The 19333-nt window shown below is 41.0% G+C and overlaps 1 protein-coding gene across 1 annotated transcript in view; it reads left to right on the top strand.

Annotated features, from left to right (window-relative positions):
- Nucleotides 1–18912, top strand: part of LOC111647556 (leucine-rich repeat and fibronectin type III domain-containing protein 1-like protein) — a 192892-nt gene extending 173980 nt beyond the window's left edge. The window contains exons 9-13 of the mRNA XM_023397178.2: nt 691–874; nt 2604–2823; nt 2906–3173; nt 13943–13992; nt 17437–18912. Of these exons, the coding sequence (XP_023252946.1) occupies nt 691–874; nt 2604–2823; nt 2906–3030 (529 nt within the window). The 3' untranslated portion in view covers nt 3031–3173; nt 13943–13992; nt 17437–18912. The remainder of the gene's footprint in view (nt 1–690; nt 875–2603; nt 2824–2905; nt 3174–13942; nt 13993–17436) is intronic.
- Nucleotides 18913–19333: the final 421 nt, after the last annotated feature.

The following is a 19333-nucleotide window of genomic DNA, read 5'->3' as shown; positions in this document are numbered from 1 at the left end:
ATTTACTGCTTCATTAACACTGGACTTTTTAACAAAGTGACAAGATGATGAGTGGAAGGTAGCGAGGAGTTAATGTGACCTCTGCAGTCTTTACTCCTGTGGTTTAATGTTCAGATCAGATTAATGACCTTTGACTACGTCTGGAAATCTGTCTCTGTCTTCTGCCAAACAACTCAAAAGCGTCAGCAAAAAAACTCTGTAACCCAAAAGGTCCACTTACTAGATTTTTGTGGAGCTTTCAGTCACATCTCTTGGCCGTAACAGAGCTGGCTTTGTCAACACATAATCGAAGTGTGGAACAAACTTCTGGTGTTGGATGTGAATGTCTCGTTGATCTTTCTCCATCTGTCGCCTGCTGTGACCGGGTTTGTCTGAGGTTCACAGAAATATTCACCACTCAGCCCAGTGAACAAGCCACTCTTGGGTCCTGTGACTTTTATTTATGGGCGCTGGACTTCTCGTAAAAAAATAAATGATAAAAATGATTAGACTAAAGAAAGCCAGCTACAGATGTGTCTGCTCAGTGAGGAGACCTGAACTGACTCATCATGTCAGGTTGTTTTTGTCAGTGAAGATCTACTGTTGAACTCCAATTATTGTTTTGTGGAAGAATTCTTCTTCTACAAATAATCCACAAAGGAGGACAAAAATAAAATAAAATATCTGCCTCTCTGTCTTCCTCTCATTCAGGATGATCCCGGCCAACCACAAATACTTCCTGCTGAGCGACCTGGCGTCATCGCGGGACTACGAGCTGTGTGTCTTGGCCGTGTACGACGACGGCATCACTGCCCTGACAGGCACCAAGCTGGTGGGCTGCGTGTCCTTCACTACAGAGACGGAGTACGGACGCTGTCACTCTATACGAGACCAGGTTAGTGTGTTGGAGGGGCCGTGTTAATCTGGTGTCAGTCTGACAACGAACTGAGCTCAGCGGCGGGAATTCTCTGGAAAAGACAATGTGGCTCTAATTATCAGGGGAATGGAGACAGTGTTGAGTGAATATTCCAGTTCATTTGTAGCTGAGAGTCTTTTACTAGTCACATGTATGAAATGTACTGAGCACTGAAAACATCGGGACCAAAAAAAACTCTAATTAGATACAACAGAATCTGAAACCTATGAAATATCAGAGTCAGAGGTGCAGCATGTGAACAGGCAACTGCTTGGGGCCTCAGGCTGTTAGGGGGCCCCTGAGAGCTGACACTGTTGACTCCACAGCAATGTCTCAAAATGCCGCTCCCTCCCCTTTAAATAACCAATGGACGATTTGCAGGGACATCTGAGTAGGAAAACATATGATGTCGTGTTGGGGGTCGGGGGGGTGAGAATGGGGGTAGATTACATAATAATTAAAAAAAACAAATAAAATAGATGCACGAAAACCGCAAAATGGAAAAATTGTCATAATTCAAATGGCCACAGCCTGCACAGCGGTCTGTGTGACGGCGGTCTGTGTGACGGCGGTCCGTGTGACGGCGGTCCGTGTGACAGCTTTTGTGGTCTGAGGAATAAATGCTCAGAAATCTTGTGTTTTTTTTATTTTAATACCTTCATGGCTTCAGAAAACATCCAAAACATATATTTAGGAAAAGTCATAGACTGAGAGACCTGTAGTTTTAATTTAAACATTATTCACATAATAAAAACTCAAACGTTTCGGCGGTTCTAGCGTTAAAAGTCACCAACACTGCTCAGCGGTAGTAGCCCTCTTTAGCTCAGCAGATAACTGCATATATTAGCCACTCCAAAATTGAGGATGGCTGCCGTTTCTGGCTAGGAAATGTCATTTTTTGCAGTCATTGAAAGTTGTCCCATGGGTAAACTTCTGTGGTAAAATATATGTTTCCTTTACCGGAAATGACGGCCATCTTGAAATTTCAAGTGGCTAATGGGATTTTTTCAAATGAGTGGCCCCAGAGGAATTAACATACCACATTTGAAAAGATTATTGTAGTTATCTGCTGAACTAAAAGGGGCTTTATGTGTTGACGAGCATTATAATGTGGATTATTTAGGACCTAACAACATTGAAGTTAGTTAGTTAGTTATTTAGGTTTTTATTGTTCTTTGTATTTATATTTTGAAAATTTTCCTAACGTGAACATTTGGAATAAAAAAAATGTTTAGATTTCGTATGTTCGTTGATGTTTTTTACATAATGGTGATAAACGCTGATTCAAGGGGCCCCCCTGGCAAATTTTTGCCAAGGGCCCCAACGGACTCTAGAATCGCCACTCATCATGGTTGGTATTATTTACTGTTTATTAAAAGTCAGGGTCAGTTCAAGTGAACAGGACCTGCACACGCCAACACACAGTGGGTGAGGATTTACAGAATGGGAACTTGTGAAGATAAAAAATTTTATCATCCGCTCATTTCCGAAATGCAATAATCTCATTTCAAGGTGCATTTAGTAGCTGTTCTGGAGCTTTCAGTCATGACACAGTCTTCCTCGGCAGCTGGATTTGCTCAGTACATTTTCACTTGTACAGGGCTCTTCAAAGACGTCCGTCTGTGATTTCATGATGTTGGCAAATCATCTCCCTGAAAGGAGAGATCACAGGACTAACTGTCTGCACGCTTTAACTCTTCATCCTCAGTTCCTGGGTGGTACTATGATCATCATCATCGGGGGGATCATCGTGGCCTCTGTCCTCGTCTTCATCTTTATCCTCCTGATGAAGTACAAGCTGCACAGTAACCACTACAAACAGAAAGCCGCCGCACGCCAAGCCAACGTCTGCTCCCAGACCAACGGAGGAGGTGGAGGCGGAGCCAACGTCCTCGCTCTGCCTCCATCCTCCTCCTCCGCAGGCCAAGGTAACCGGAGGAGGAAAACCAATATGTGACTCCTCTCTGTTTCCTACTTCTGCTAATCTGACTCCATCTTGTCATCTCCCAGGTGGAGGTGCGAATAAGAGCTCCCAACCGTCATCATCGTCAGAGGGGATGGGAGGGGCTTCTCTTCGAGGGACAACTGTAGTGGACTTAAATCCCACCCAGGAAGATGACGCCATCTCCCAATAACACACAGTCCAGCCCACAACCCACCAATCTTTAAGCCCAAACCAATACTCCACCTCCCTCCCCCGGTTTTTTTAGTTTTTTTTATTTGTTGCTGGTGTCTGGAGCCAAACTCCACTTCAGCTGAGGAGCGGCTCCTGTCATTGGTGAGTAGCTGCTGTCAGACAAGAACGGGGGGAGGGAGGGGGGAAGGATGGACACTTACTGTATCTGCATTTAGAGCTGATTTCATTCTAGGAGGCAGTGGGTGAGATACCTTCACTTCCTCATGTTGTTGTTTTTCATGATTTCATGGAAGAAAATGATGAACAAGATCCTCGCTCCTTGTTACTACCAGTGTCAAGTTTAGGTATTTAGGCGGCAGACATTTTCATATTAAAAGGGTTGTAACGATACGCAAAACTCACTTTTCAGTTCATACCTCGGTTTTGAATTCATGGTTCAATATGTTTTTCGGTACAGTAAAAAAAAAGCTGTGAAAAACGTGACATTTCTTTTAATTCATTATGAATTTAACTTTGAAAAATAAAGGCGTTATTGTAAGCTTGTAAACTTGTGGCAAACTGGACATAATTTAAAACTGGATGACTTCTTGTTTCTTGAATGCAAGAAACGCACATAAAGGCACATACACAGAAACACATACATTCACTCTATTCTCATGTGTTTCTCAGAAAGATTAATGTATCCAAATTGTCTGCAGAAAGGGCAGATTTTTGGTAGCAACAGTGGGACAGGGAGAGAGAGAGAGAGAGAGAGAGAGAGAGAGAGGAAAGTCAGTAAAGGGCCACAGCTGGATTCAAACCCTTGCAGCTGTGGTTAGGACTAAACCTTTATGGTACGAGCATGGCACGAGTTACACCCCTCATATATACTATATATATATATATATATGTATACTATCGAATTCATAGTTAGATTCTCACTCCAGCGCCTTCGCAGTATTTTCAGCTGCAGTTTTTGTCACATCAAATGGTCAGGTTTAGGGATCTAGACTGTTTTGGGGGTGGGGGGAGTTACTACATTGTCCTGCTCCCAGACATGTAGAATGTAACTCACACATGTTTTTTTGCCTGAATGAATTCAATTGAATATGATACACCTCAGACTTAGTGCAGCCAGAGAGAGAGAGAGAGAGAGAGAGAGAGAGAAAGAAAGAGAGAGTTTCATGTGAAGTTTGTTTGAAATTGAAATCTGAAACAGACAGAGAGAGGAAGTGATGGAGAGGACAGGCAGTGAACCATGCAGACAAAGTTCAATCAGCCTGCATCGCTGAGCACCAACTGAACACTCCTATTAAAAATACACTTTAATGAACAGTCACTCACCTGGATAAGGTACACACACACACACACACACACACACACACACACACTCACACTCACTTTCACACAGTACTCACACAGTTGGATGTTGCAGCTTTGCTGCTACCTCAGGGCGAATGAAATGGGCATTTGCCACTTTATCAAGCTGCAAAAAGACACACACACACACACACACACACCTACACACACACACACACACACACCTACCTACACACACACACACACACACACGCACACACAGACACACACACACACACACACATACACACACACAGACCCGTGCAGTTTCCTGTCCAGTAAACAGATTTTAACAGTCCAATTGATTTCATATTAATACTGCCTGTAAAAATCAATGCAGGGCAACAATGTGTGTTATAACAGCAGCCATATAAAACCATAACATACCCATAACGTCTTATTTTCCCTCTTATAAGAGCATGTGAAGCTGAATGAATGAATGAGGAATTACATTAATACACACTCAAATTCACAAAGATCCCCAGTTTGGTCGCTTCATTTTGAAGAATGATTCCTTAGGAAAGTGCTTGTGATGCAGCTTGACATATTTCATACCAAAGATGCTCTATGAAGGAGGCTGGTCTCAAATGTTCATTCAGAGTTGTTAGTTGTTAATAGAGAAGTGAAGTGGGTGGAGCCACTGGTGACTCACACAACCTCAGTGTTCCTCAACACAGAAGTCTTGCAGGTGTTGTGTATGTTATGGCCCCGATTATTTGAGTAGAAATTATGTTTTTTCTGAATACTACAATCTCCATGAGCCTTTGCCACCATCACAGTAGAGCAACCATTGTGATGTGACTGCTTGACAAGGATAACACCAAGGATGTGGAGCACAGTGCAGAGATACAGTAGCTACATGAGATCAGCATGCAATTAAGCCGCAGTAGCACTGGCTATACCTTCACTTCCTGTGTGCCATAGATGTCATATGACATAACACTACACAACACGGGTGAGCAAGTAAGCTAAGCTAATTGTTGTATCAAGTTGGGGACTTTGGGCCCAAGCTAATAAATGAGAGTGCAGGTGACTTCACATCAGCCGAAGCCAGAATTCAAATGTGCCTGATTTTATCAGCCAGCGTGAGGAGCAGTTATGAAGCTCCTCCAAGGGGCATAGTTGGCCATCAAATAATCCCTTCATAATATCACAATATTGCAATATCACAATATAGATGTTTATGAGGTTATTACTCGGAACAAGATCTCAGATCGCCCTGTTGGTGTGATTGGTGCGATTTATTTACATTTTCACTTTTCTTGTGGAGAGGAATTCTCACTGTGGCTCCGCTCAGACAAAGAAAATGAACACACAGACTCTCTCACCGCTCCCTTCTCTCCCTCCCTGCAGTCATTTGTTTGATTTTAATGAGCTGTTTTGTTATGATGCTTCCTTTCTCTTCTCCATTCCTTTCATATCTGAGTTCAAGGTCGTTTTGTTTGTCTGTTATCAGACGCCATAGCTTTTCTCTTTATCTTGTGAGATTTCTTTGAGCAATTTCACTCTAAAATTGACATGTATACCCTAATGTGAGGTATCTATCAAAGCTCTGGAGGATTTTCTCCCCTTCACACAATTTATGAGCCGTTTCTCTTCTTTTATCTCTGTGTGAATTCAAACATTGGACCTGTATCGTTCAATGGATGGAGCGTAACGTTAATGCATTTGGGGGTGAGCGGCTTCATTCACTGTTTAACCAAACAAGCAGAGCATGTGCGTCTGTAGCGCGACCCGACACATACAGGCGCTGTATGACCTTATCCTCCTTCACTCTGAAAAGGTTTTACAAGCGACATGACAGGAACATGACAGGAGATGATCTTTTCTGCATCAGCCTGCTTCACATTTTTCTGTGTCAGTAATTGGAGTTGACTTCCTTTCAGAGTGACGAACACACACTGTTCCTTCTGTCTTTGACCCCATTTCCACATGTTAACTCAAGAGCTGTGTGGAATTTTTAATCTGGATCTGGAAAAATCACACATGCAGGTGTAAACGCACAGGAAACATGTTCAAATCAGAGTGCCGTGTCCCGTGTAGGTATGGCCAAGACACAAATTGTGCCCCATCTTCCCCAAGTCCCAAGAAGCCACGGGAACAAATTACCAGTGGATGGTACCTGGTGTATTCGTTTACAAAATGCTTTCCGATAAATTGCGAGTGTATTCCAGCTTCAGAGTGGACAAAGGCCAAAATAACAAACACAGAAATCTATCGAGAAACAAAACACTAACATAACACCAGCTCCTCCAACCTCAACAGTTATACAGGTGGTTTTTTTCTCCCCCTCTGATACGACCCATAGGAGTAATAGTGCCGCCATGGCTGCAGGCGTACCGGACCTGGGTTGTCATGTTTAATATAATAAACACGTGGGCTGCACCGAGAGCCGCGTACCTACCTTTGTCGCCCTGGTTACAATAATAACAACGTGGTTAAGTATATCGGATCATCATTTATAATAGAAACAACAAAAAAGAGCTAGTTTCACATGGGAATGGAACAGCGCTCTCCTCCGTCATATTCATCCATCCACCACCACCTCCTCCTGACGTGGACTTTGTCTCTCTTTAAACTACGTCACCGCACTTTTCCCTTTGCTCCTGTCATCATTACTATGACCACTAGATGTCGCCTAGCAACAAAGCGTAACTGTGGGTCATAACAACCTGCTGCACAGACGACCCATGGGCTCGTTTTTTAGGCCACAGAGAAAAAACATATACAAGTTGTAACAAGACTGTGACTGTGCTTATATGAAGTGAATGCCTATGATCAGATGTTATTACCCGGATAACGTAGGTAAAAAGGGTTAGAAGTGAAGTACAGTCTTTCTGGTTTCTTGAGAAGCACTTGTATGGATACAGAGCTCAGACGTCCTCTCAGTCCTCTACAGCTGAAGTAGCAGCAATTCTACTGTACACAGTGTTTCAGATGTCAGGCGGTCGACATTTCAGGTCACAGATTTGAGTTTGTTTAGTATTTCCTGTGTTTACAGTGCTTGCTAAACTGCCTACAGGATGGATATATGCGTTAAAGAAGCTATTTGTCAGTTTTGCTATTGCTACATAGCTGAAGTTAGCATTAGGAGCTGTTTACGTACCAGTTCTGAAGAAACGTTGTGAGTTCAGCATTAAACTTCATTCCTTTAAGCACAAAGATCTGTGTCCAGAGGTGGAAACAAACAGCGATGTTAACTCTAGTTTAGAGTTAACATCAGTTTAGGGCTAAGACACACTGTAAACAGACTTGACTGGCAACATTAAGGCTACAAACCCATAATGCAACGCTCCCTTTATGTCAGGGGCTGGGTGCTGCATTCAGAGACCAAAGATGATCTTGTGAATGTGTAAATGTCCAGTCATGAGATGTTAAATGACTTCAACTTAAAAAAAACATATCGTTTGTTATATGGGCCAATATGATGATAAACACAATAAAAAAAAAACACAAAATAATCACTATCTCACTGTTTCCCCCAAATTAGATGCACCCCCCCACCCCACCCACCCCACCTTAAATATATAGGATGCGGTTTGTTTGGCGTAAGTGTTCTCTTCCTGTGAAGTCTCTGAGTATAGACATTTAAAAGTTGACTTTTCCTCTCCCCCTCTCTGGTTTCTGCTCTTCCTCCCTACTTCCTTTTCCTTTTTCTCCATCTCCTCCTTTGTTTTTCTTCCCTTCATCCATCATCCACATCCCCATATGCCACTACTCCTCTATAACATTCCATCCTCTTTTTTTATCTGCTCATCATATCGTGGCCCTTTCCTCCCAGTAATAATACACCTCCCATCTAAAAACACGCATTTTGCCACGCATGTATGCACACACACACACACACACACACACACACATACGCAGATTTTTTTTTTCTCATGGAAGGAATCTCCGCGGCCCCCCCCATCGGCCCTTAGGCCATTTGTTGGGGGTTTAATATCTATACACACACACTGAGTAGAGAAAACACACATACACACAAACAGCAGCAATTCCGATGCACCTGCTTCCTCTGCAGTCCAAATGAACTGAGCCGGTGTTTGTTGGTCAGCCTGATTCATTGCTCCCCGAGTCGCCATCAGTACCTTCTCCCACTACACACACACACACACACACACACACACACGCACACACACACACACACACACACACACACACTCTCACTCACTCACAGGCACTTTCAGCCACAGGAACACAAAATGCATTGTTTGTGCGAGTTATACTGTATATGCAAACCATTTTTTCTGCTTTCATATCATTTCATATTACTTCACCCTTCATATCACTAGAATAATAATAGCACTTATATACATATATATGCAGTGTAGGGTGTAGTAACCGAAATGGAGATGCATTTTTAAAGAATATATAACTGCAATGTTGCAAAATATTCAGATTGAATTTATCAAAACTTTTGCTGTCGACATATTTTCTTACAATATCTGCAGCTCAGGCATGATTAATGTTTTTATCCAGCTGCAGGGACACCAAGTTGTCTGTCAGAGGCTCAGACCACCACCTGGGTCCAAACTGAAATATCTCAGCAGCTATTGGACAGATTACCATGACACTTTGTACAGATGTGCATCGTCCCCAGAGGAGGAAGCCCTTGACTTTTCACCCTATACGACCATCGGGTCAAACTAATGTTTACTCAGTGGATTGGCATAAATTAAACATTGATGTCCCCCAGAGGATGAATCCTTTACATTTTCTTCTAGAATAATCATCAGGGCAACGTTTCAATTTGTCTAATACTGTACTTTATCTATCTAACAGTTTGTTTCCTTCACAATGAGTATCACAGTCTCATAGAGCAACAACTGTGGCACACATCTGTCAAACTCAGAGACAGATTCTCACCTCAGTTAAATATAAAAGCATGAGTCAGCAAGTGTTGAACTTTTCCAATAATTAACTGGACTAGTAGTTTTTTCTAATTGTACTGTAGTAGCTGAAAACCTAAGCCAACCCTGTGACCCTGTTCATATTGGACAATCCTGCACTTGATGATTTACATCCAGTGCCGACATTCACTGTGAACGCAGGAAGAAGTGTGTTCTCTGTGTGGTGAGATGGAAAGTGGAGGGTACAGAGGTCGGGGTGTTAGATGTGTGTAGCATTTCCAACTTTTCTGCGGGGGAACCTGCAATTAACGTTCATCTTTTAATCAGTCGTAATGATAGTCTTCCCCTGACCTTAACCACATCATAGTTGCCTCACAGAGCTGTCGTAAAAGCAAAGAATTTATTAAATATTGCCACTGAATTTAATCCAAGTTTGTGCAGAGTTGGCAAAGTAATACCTTGTCTTGTCCACCCAAATTAAATACTTCAAAAACTCTGAAAGGTACATAAGCTCCACACCATTAAAGTGAAGTGATAGATTCCCTGATTTTCTCTCTCTTGTCTGTAGGACGGCACAGACTTTATAGATTCAAGTTCTCAGAGCATAAACAGTAGATCCCATTCTTATTTGCTAAATTAAATTGGATAAATGTGGAGGTAAGATGCCAACGATATCTTTGTAGACGGGTGTGTACCAGGGCCAGCCAACCCTGTTATATAATACACAAAGACAGGTAAGCAGTGGAATTAGAAATGAACCTAAGAGCAGCATTGTAAATACAGTTCAGTGTACATATGCATTGAGAGGAAGCACAATTACATATATATAAATTGTGACAAATGCACTGTCATCATCATTTTCTCCGGACATCAGAACAGTACACCAATACACACATGCAGACGAGCTACACACAAAAACACACATTCATTCAACACAGGCTCCCCTCCAATGCAATCCCACCATCCCACCTCGCTGGTTACCACGGAGAGGGACAGAGGGCAGAGAGGCGTAGGCACCCACGGGCAGATAGCATCACTGTGCGCTCTGTAAAGCCACGAGGCATCGGGGCGTCATTCAGTGTGCTTTTATTATCCAAGCCTGGCACTGAGCAGCAGGATGGCACAGTGACTAAACTGTTAGCGACTGCCACACAGCCTCCACTGAGGCCGGCAGGCAGCGTCACAGTGACACCTGCTGGTCACGTCACACACAGTGGAAATGGATTCATGTGCTTTTATTTTAATGTTGCATGTATCCAGGGAAAGTAGGAGGCCTTCGGGGGGGTTCCTGGGAAAAGATAACAAAAGTGGGAGTTCACAGGGAGAGGAAGTGCTCCTTCAACCAAAGCAAAGGAAGAAATATGTGCTGTGCTCTGAACGGAAAATCATTGTATTTATCCAACAACTCAACAATACAGTCTTTTCCACAGCATGGAAAAATAATCACATCAAAGGAATATATACATATACAGCTTAGGGAACTGGGAGTGTTGCTCATCTTCAAATCATTTCACTCCAAGGCCGTGCCTCCAGCAGCTGCCTGAAAAACAACAACACATAAAACAGAGTAACAAAAGTAATTATACTAGGTTAGGCAACTAAGAATGCTTGGTGAAGATAACAGAAGACTCATTAACATATCGTCATTGCGTGAGATTAATCCTATGTTTAGATTGGTGAGCTAAATTAATGCTTGAACCCCGATGTTCGTCCGACGTTTGTCGGCACATTGACGTCCCGCATCCCCTGCAGTCCCTCTGAGCCCTGCCCTGATATGGAAAGTACAAGCTGAGACAGTTGAGAAAGGAGACAGCACATTTACAATCATTTCCTGTAACTGTGTCACATGGTTTCTCCACCTCCCCGCCCCTTTAGGAGAGCAGCAGCAGCTCTGAGTCTGTTCACTCCAATGGGAGAAGTGAACCTGATCACACATTATGATTTTTTTCCCCCCATAATCACTGAAATAAATTATTTTTCACAAGCCACAGATCCTCAGATCATTTTTGCAGATCAGGAGAAAATTGACTTTATTAGACACCTGTCTCTGTCAACCAATCTGAGATCTCATGTTGGTTCTGGGTTCACTGCTGCAACCACAGAAGTTTACAGTGGCCTGTACCCGTAGAGCAGAATGACACTTGTGGCCCAACATGTAGTCCATGTACTCCCAGATCCCAGGGCAGATTCCGGCTGTTATCCTCCAGTATTGACTGACAGATGGTAGATTTTCTGTGCGTGTGCCAGAACTGGTCCAGATGCGGAAGTGTATGTGCATCTGATAATCATGCTGTGTATGGGCCAGATTCAGGCCGTGGAACCAGGCATGTACAGGGCCAGAAGAAAACACGCATATAGCCCAACGCATGTTATTTTGCTACCTGGGTACATGCAACCATGAAGTTAACGTTAAAACTGAAATAAAACATGTCTTTCTTTGCTTGATAATACTATTATTGTTGTTATTATTTAACAGTTTTTGGCGGGAAAACAGTGTTAGACTGATCAGATATAAGCTAGCAGTTAAAAACAGTATCAAGTTCAAACTGTATCTAGTGTAGTATTATATTGTTGTTATGTTTTGACATGAACAAGCAATCATGACCACGCCCACTTAGGAGACAGGAAGTGTTTACCATTTGTCACCATTCGCTCTGGTTGTGATGCATCATCTTCTGTTATAGAGTCCCCAGTTTAACCAGCTTATCTAAAGTGAGAGCACCAGAGAAACAATGTTATAATAATCTGCTTTATTTCTAAACTGTTCCTTATTTCCATTTTCAAAAGTTTAAATAACATAATAAAATAGCATGTAAAAAAAATAACAAAGCAGCTTCTGTTTAAAGTTTGAAGCAGTTAAAGTAGCTGCTTACTTTAAATAAATCTTGTGAATGCACATTAACAGAAAGCAGAGAAATCCCAACTCAGGCTCCGCTGTTTCCTGGTATCTATTTTTATAGAGGAAGGCCTTTGAATATAATTTGCAGTGTAACATTGCCAGTGGCTTCATAAACCCTTTGACTAAAATAAAGCAAAGTCAAAGTCTTTTTAATCTCCATCTGAAACAGACCTGGGTGTATGTGCAAAGAAAGCAGAGAGACAGATGAAGGCGGGCGGGCGGGCGACAGACGGGTGGATTGTGGGCTTATAGTTGGTGAAAGAGAGAAACATCCAAGAAAGACAAAAGGAGAGAGACAGGAGAGAGAGACAGAAGGGAGGATTATGGACTTATATTTAGTTAGTGAGATGGAGAAAGAAAAAAAAAAAACAACAGAGAGAAAGAGAGAAACAGCCAAGCAAACAGAGAGAGGAGTGCAGATGAGTCACTCAGCCCTGAGACACAGTTATTGACAAGAAGAGATGGAGGGATAAAGAGACGGAGAGAAAATGAAAACTCAGGGATGAGGGGGAGGTGAAGAAGGGAGAGAGACTGGGAAGAGACTAAACGTGAAGAAGGTGAAGAGAGGTCTGCAAATAGAAAACTGAAGCCCAGATTTACAGCTCGCTGAGAGAAGACAGAGCTAGAATGATCTCTCCATCAGGAGAATTAGTATCATTGATTTATCTTTTAGCCATTTTTCTTTATCGTTTTTGTTATTGATTATTCATTGGCTGCTTATATATGTGTGTGTGTGTGTGTGTGTGTGTGTGTGTGTGTGTGTGTGTGTGGATTTGCTGAATTTCACTCTTTTAGATCATTTTGAATTAAATGTATTTTGGTCTGTCGGTTCAACAAAATAGATCTATCTATCTATCTATCTATCTATCTATCTATCTATCTATCTATCTATCTATCTATCTATCTATCTATCTATATATCTATCTATCTATCTGTCTGTCTGTCTATCTATCTATCTATCTATCTATCTATCTATCTATCTATCTATCTATCTATCTATCTATCTATCTATTTATCTATCTATCTGTCTGTCTATCTATCTATCTATCTATCTATCTATCTATCTATCTGTCTGTCTATCTGTCTATCTGTCATCTATCTATCTATCTATCTATCTATCTGTCTATCTATCTATCTATCTATCTATCTATATATCTGTCTGTCTATCTATCTATCTATCTATCTATCTATCTGTCTGTCTATCTGTCTATCTGTCATCTATCTATCTATCTATCTGTCTATCTATCTATCTATCTATCTATCTATCTATCTATCTATCTATCTGTCTATCTATCTGTCTATCTATCTATCTATCTATCTATCTATCTATCTATCTATCTATCTATCTATCTATCTGTCTATCTATCTATCTATCTATCTATCTATCTGTCTGTCTATCTATCTATCTATCTATCTATCTATCTATCTATCTATCTGTCTGTCTATCTGTCTATCTATCTATCTATCTATCTATCTATCTATCTATCTATCTATCTATCTGTCTATCTATCTATCTATCTGTCTATCTGTCTGTCTATCTGTCTATCTATCTATCTATCTATCTATCTATCTATCTATCTATCTATCTATCTATCTATCTATCTATCTATCTATCTATCTATCTATCTATCTATCGGTCTATCTATCGGTCTATCTGTCTATCTATCTATCTATCTATCTGTCTATCTATCTGTCTATCTATCTATCTATCTATCTATCTATCTATCTATCTGTCTATCTATCTGTCTATCTATCTGTCTATCTATATATCTATCTCTCTATCTATCTGAGCTGTTTATTTGTCGGTTTTGTGTGTTTTTCAGATTTACTTACATTCAGCTTCACAGCGCTGGAGGGAGAAGAGGCGGGAGAGGTGAGAGATCAAACACAGACACACACACACAGACACACACACACACACACACACACACACACACACACACACAGAGACACACGTACACACAGGTGAGAGGGTAACCACTCATTGTTTCATCAGAGAAGCTCCAGCAGAACGTCTTGAGGGAGAGAGGCATGGAGACATGCCAAGCATACTTTAACAGAGAGGAGGAAGAGATAGGAGGATGAGAGAGTGAATGAGGATGAAGGAGAAAGAGAAAGAGAGAGCAGCAATGAGCAGCCATTAGCAGGCCTGGAGTGAGTTCACCTCTAAGTGCTCTGTGAATATCGCCTTGCCTTAGTAAACAACATTATTCCTCCTTATTGGGTCATTATATAAAGGCCCAGTCCCCCACAGTGTGCAGACTGGTGGCGCTCGGTCCAAGCATCGTTCCTCCTTCCTTCTCCTGTCTTTTCTTTCTCCTTATCTTTTTCCTCTCCTCTTTTCTTCCTCTCCTCTTTCTCTTGCTTCCTGTGCTCATCTTTCTTCTCTCTTTCTTTTAAAATCTACTTTTCCTTTCATGTTGTTTTTCCCCTTATCCTTGACTCACTTTCCCTCTTTTATACCTCATCTCTCTTTCTATCATCTCCTTTTTTTCATCTTTTCTCTTCTCGTCTCTGCTCTCTTTTCTCCTCTCCTTCCTGTTTTCCTCCCCCTCTCCTCTCTTCCATATCTCCCCCCCTTTTTTTCCTCTTATCTCCTAGCCTCCTTTTTTCCACCTTTCTGTCCTATATTTTCTTTTCCCCTTTCCTCCCCCTCTCATTTCCTCATGTGTCATGTTTTGTGATCTCATCTTTGATCTCTTTCTCCCTCGCTTCATTTTTTTCTGTTATTTTTTCCTTTTCATTTTTCCTCTGCCCTTTGGTGCTTTCATCTTTCTATAACCACCTTCCTATTTTCTCACTTTCACATTTTCTCCTCCATTCTCCCCTCATCTGTTTTCTTTGCGTCTTTTTCTCCTCCCGTGCTCTTGTCTCCCTTCCGCTCGTTTTCATTCTTCTTTCAGCCAGTTTTCCCTCCTCCCACACCAACTCTTCTCCTCTCCTCATCCCCCCTCCTTCCTCTTCATCAGCGTGTGCTGATTTCAGACGACAGTTTCATGCAGCTCGAGAGGCCTAGACAAACGGAACAAAACACAACAAAAGACAAGCAAATCACAGCTGAACTGTAGACCGTAACTTTTTATTAATGTTTGAATACATTAACTGATGCTCCTTTTTAAATCTTGCTTTTTCTAAAGAGCGCTGACATGTTTTTTACTGCTTCATCATTCATTCCTAAAAGCTATTAAGCATTCATTTGTCGAATTTCACTTTTTTTTCTCACGTGCATCAGTCTCTCAGGTTCTCTTCAGTCATTTTGCATTTCAGTCTTTTACACATTTTCTAAACTAGGTCTCATTATTTCAGAACTCTTCACACAAATTCAACAACTGCAGACACAAAATGCAAAGTGCCACATATCTGCTGTAAAATGAAACACTGGACACACTGAAAATATCATGAACACATCTCAAAATCAAGTATTTGCATCAAATGCCAAACACTTTTTTTCATTATAGAACATTTCAGAGGTTGGAATATACACAGCACAGTAAACACCAATGCAGCGTTGAAAACCTCGTCCTCCATGATGTCTCTGTCTTTCCTCTCAACACACAGTGTGTGTGTGCAGTATAGTTCACATGTTGGCATTTGAATGATTGTAGACTTTTACAGCAGCTACAATATTTGCTTTTAATAAGTTGAGAGTTAAACTTTAAATAGTTATTACAGGTGGAGTCATTCAGTCAATATAAAGTCAATTTACAACAATGATAATATTAATATTATTATTATTATTATGTAATTATTGAGTTTCCTTATTCTGTCTTTAAATGATGAATTAGTCCATCTACTTATGTGCCTGTCTGTTATATTCCATCTTAAAGAGGACTTGTGTAGTTTACTGTACTTTTCATTTAGCACGCTTCAAGCGCCCCCTGCTGGCACAGTTTGACCTGAGCTCCCTCACTCTTCATTAGTACAATCTCCCCATGCACCCAAACACAGCTTTACCATCTGCTGTACTTACCAGACAGTGAAAAGTGCTACGGTGCCTTTTGTTTGGCCTCGGTCTGTGTTTCAAGTACAAATACATAAGGCTTTGTGGGTGTGAAGGGGGTAGTTTCCAAACCAATGTATAGGCAGGGAATGGGTTTGAAAGCCCTGAAATCTCAGCAGCTGACCGAGCAGACACTGAGTCATCAGCATTGGAGAACAACAGTATAGAGCCTCTGCAGATGCTGTGGGGGCTTGTGTGGTTTTTGTAGAGTGCGTGAAAAAAAAAAAGAAAGAAAAAAAGGGATGTCTCAAGTGTGTAGGTTCATAAACATTGAACAAGCAAAGACTCGAGGAACCTGCTGTCTATAAAGAGAAGAACTCCACAAGAAGCCGGCTGTTAGAATATATTTAAGTGAAACCAAAAGAGAGAAGAGCAGTTTGAATTTCAGTCACAGTAAGAGACCATCATTTGTTCTGATAATGCAAGAGAAATTTAACTACAGTACATGCACTGTTAATTTATACTTCTACTCCATTACAGGTACAAGTACTTTTTACTGCACTAACTTTAATTGACAGCTATAGTTACTAGCTGCTTTAAGATTTAAGATTTCACATACTAACATCGACCAGTACCTAAAATATGTCTCTGAAACACTCTTACTACCAAACACCATGTAAATGAATTCAAATGAGATTCTTCTCAACCAGCTCCTACATTAAAAATCTGCTCACATGTTAATGGATCAGTTATAATGATGAAATAACAGTAAATATGTTGATGAAACAGGAACTTAATGAGTACTTTTACCATTTGAATTATAAGTATATCCTGCAGATGAACTTCTCTACTCTAACTTAAGTAGGAATTTAAATACAACTTCCACTGCTGCCAGTAAAATAAGTCACCATGAGTTGACAAACAAAACTAAGATCAGACGTAATGTGTCTCTAATTACAGTAATCTATCAGCAACAGTAGCAGCACTTAAACAGGTAAGAAAAAACCCGTCTGAAACCAGAGAAGCCACAATTAAGCAAATGGAAGGACACGATTAATGAAAACTATACAATAGAGATAGTAAATCACAGGATTAGGAATCTAGATAAACTATTTGAAATGAGGTGGAAGATGATCCAGAAAACAAATATTATATAAAAATATCAGTATCAGAAGTTCTAAAGTTATTTTTATTGATTTCCTTTACTTTGACTTATTAATAGATTTTTGTGAATTGTTTTATTACATTATAGCTATCATAATGTTGTTTTTTCTGGGAAATAACAATCTAAGGGAATGAAATTTAACAAATAAAGAGTATAAAAATATATACACAGTGACTCAGTCAGCCTGTATCTCTGTCTCCCGTCTCCTTTAGGTGCCCCGATAGGTTGCATGGTCACGTCTGTCTGCTCTGCTGCAGTGATCAGGTATTCAACCCAGAGACACACACCCGACCCTCTGATGCCACCTCATACCACGAGCACGGGATGTGATGTAAACATCCTGTAGGCAACTCGAGGAGGATAAACAGCCTAAACCTGTTGATATGCACAAGTCTCCAGGCCGCTCGGATCAGACATGTGGGATACAGGTCAGGCTCCGGGCTTTGAACCCGGCCCGTGTTTGGTGCTTATCTGGGGCTTGAAACCTTTGGATGTGAGGAATCATACTGAACAGTCGGGAATCACTCCTTCTTCTTCTTTTCTGAAGGAAGTATCCAGTGATCTGTCGGGGCTCCTGGATTTAGTCTCTCTCATTTGACAGCTGGGATCTATGCGGACACTAAATGCTGCTCTGGGAATATAATGGATGGATTACTGTGGATTTGGGGAAAACCCATTTCAAGACATTTGTTCCAGGATGTTCTCAGCTGTGGTTCGTCAATGGTTGGTGGCACCACTCTTCTCTTTTCTCCAGCATACAGTCATATGCCAAAGGATTACTGCAGTATTATGACAGCATTATTACAATATCGGGAGAATATGCAGACTTCCAAAAGCACACACCTCTCTATTATCTCTTAGGAGTCAAAGAGAAAAATACATGTTGGGCCTTGGATTGAAAATACGAGCACATCGTCAGCGTCTTGTCTCGAAGCATCAATAATAACAAACTGTCAAACTAAACGGTGAACTTCTCTGGCACTTTAATCGTGTGTTTTCATTTCATCTATCTTCCCCTCTCTCTCTCTCTTTCTCTGTCTGTCTCTCTCTTTCTTTCTCTCTCTCTCTCTCTCTCTCTCATTTTCATGAACAACTGAATAGTATACTCTCCAGTATTACCAGTCTAACTCTTCTGGCTGCGGATGACTTAAATAATGTTGAAATAATCAGTGTGTTTGCGTCCATGGTGGACTGGTTCTCTCTTTGTCGGAGTATTAAAAAAACCTTTGGTGTCCCAAGAAGCCTTGAGGAACACCAGCGAGGATTTATTCAAAGCCAAACTTCAAGCACACAAGTCTGACTCTACATTTGGTGGTGAAAATGGTGAATATGATGTTCTGTTTGACACGGGAAAAGCGACCATAAGTGTTCCTACTACTAAACGCTGGCACTCGAGATTGTTAAATGTATTAAGCGGTTGTAAAAGATGGCCAGCAGAACTTGCGCTGTCCCGTCCCCCTCACTCCCCCTCGCTCCCCCTTTGCCGTTTGACAGTGTCTGTGTTTGTATGTGACATACACCTTACAGTCTTCGATGGTTTGATACCAATGATTTACTTTGAATATAACGAAACAAATGACCACAATAAGGATAAAACACAACAACAAGTGAAATGGGGATTTTATGCTTTCATAGATACAATTATGTGGATTTATAATGAAATAAAAAGGTATTTTTCTTGGAAAAAACTGATGTGTTTTTATTCATATCTCAACAGAACTCTTACTTCTCTTTTGACTATTCTTTAAGTTGACAGGGGATTCAAAGCAATGGGTTTTCCAGTGCACACTGCTTGGCCAGTAGTAATTACATCCCAAACAATGATTACTCATTCAGGATTCACTCAAATTTCTCATTTTTTACACTTTGTTCCACATGTATAGCCAAGTAAAGCCAAATATAGCCAAGAGATGGAAGAGTACATTATATGTACCTTGTGTTAGTGCACTGAGAAATTAAAAATCACCTAGAGGGAAACCTGAAGGCTTTTAGTCAGATTTAGACAGAGGTAGTGGTGCACCTCACCCTCCTGTGGCTGAAATCAGAATTACAAACGCAAAAACACATTTTTCTTCTGTGAGAGGCAAGTGAAATAAATATTTTCATTAT

The sequence above is a fragment of the Seriola lalandi genome, unplaced genomic scaffold (genome assembly GCF_002814215.2).
Source record: "Seriola lalandi dorsalis isolate HSWRI2012SDOR001 ecotype SW California unplaced genomic scaffold, Sedor1 jcf7180002054998, whole genome shotgun sequence".
In the NCBI taxonomy this organism is placed as follows: Eukaryota; Metazoa; Chordata; class Actinopteri; order Carangiformes; family Carangidae; genus Seriola; species Seriola lalandi.
Note: the sequence above shows the minus strand (reverse complement) of the source record. Positions and strands in the feature narration are given on the sequence as shown.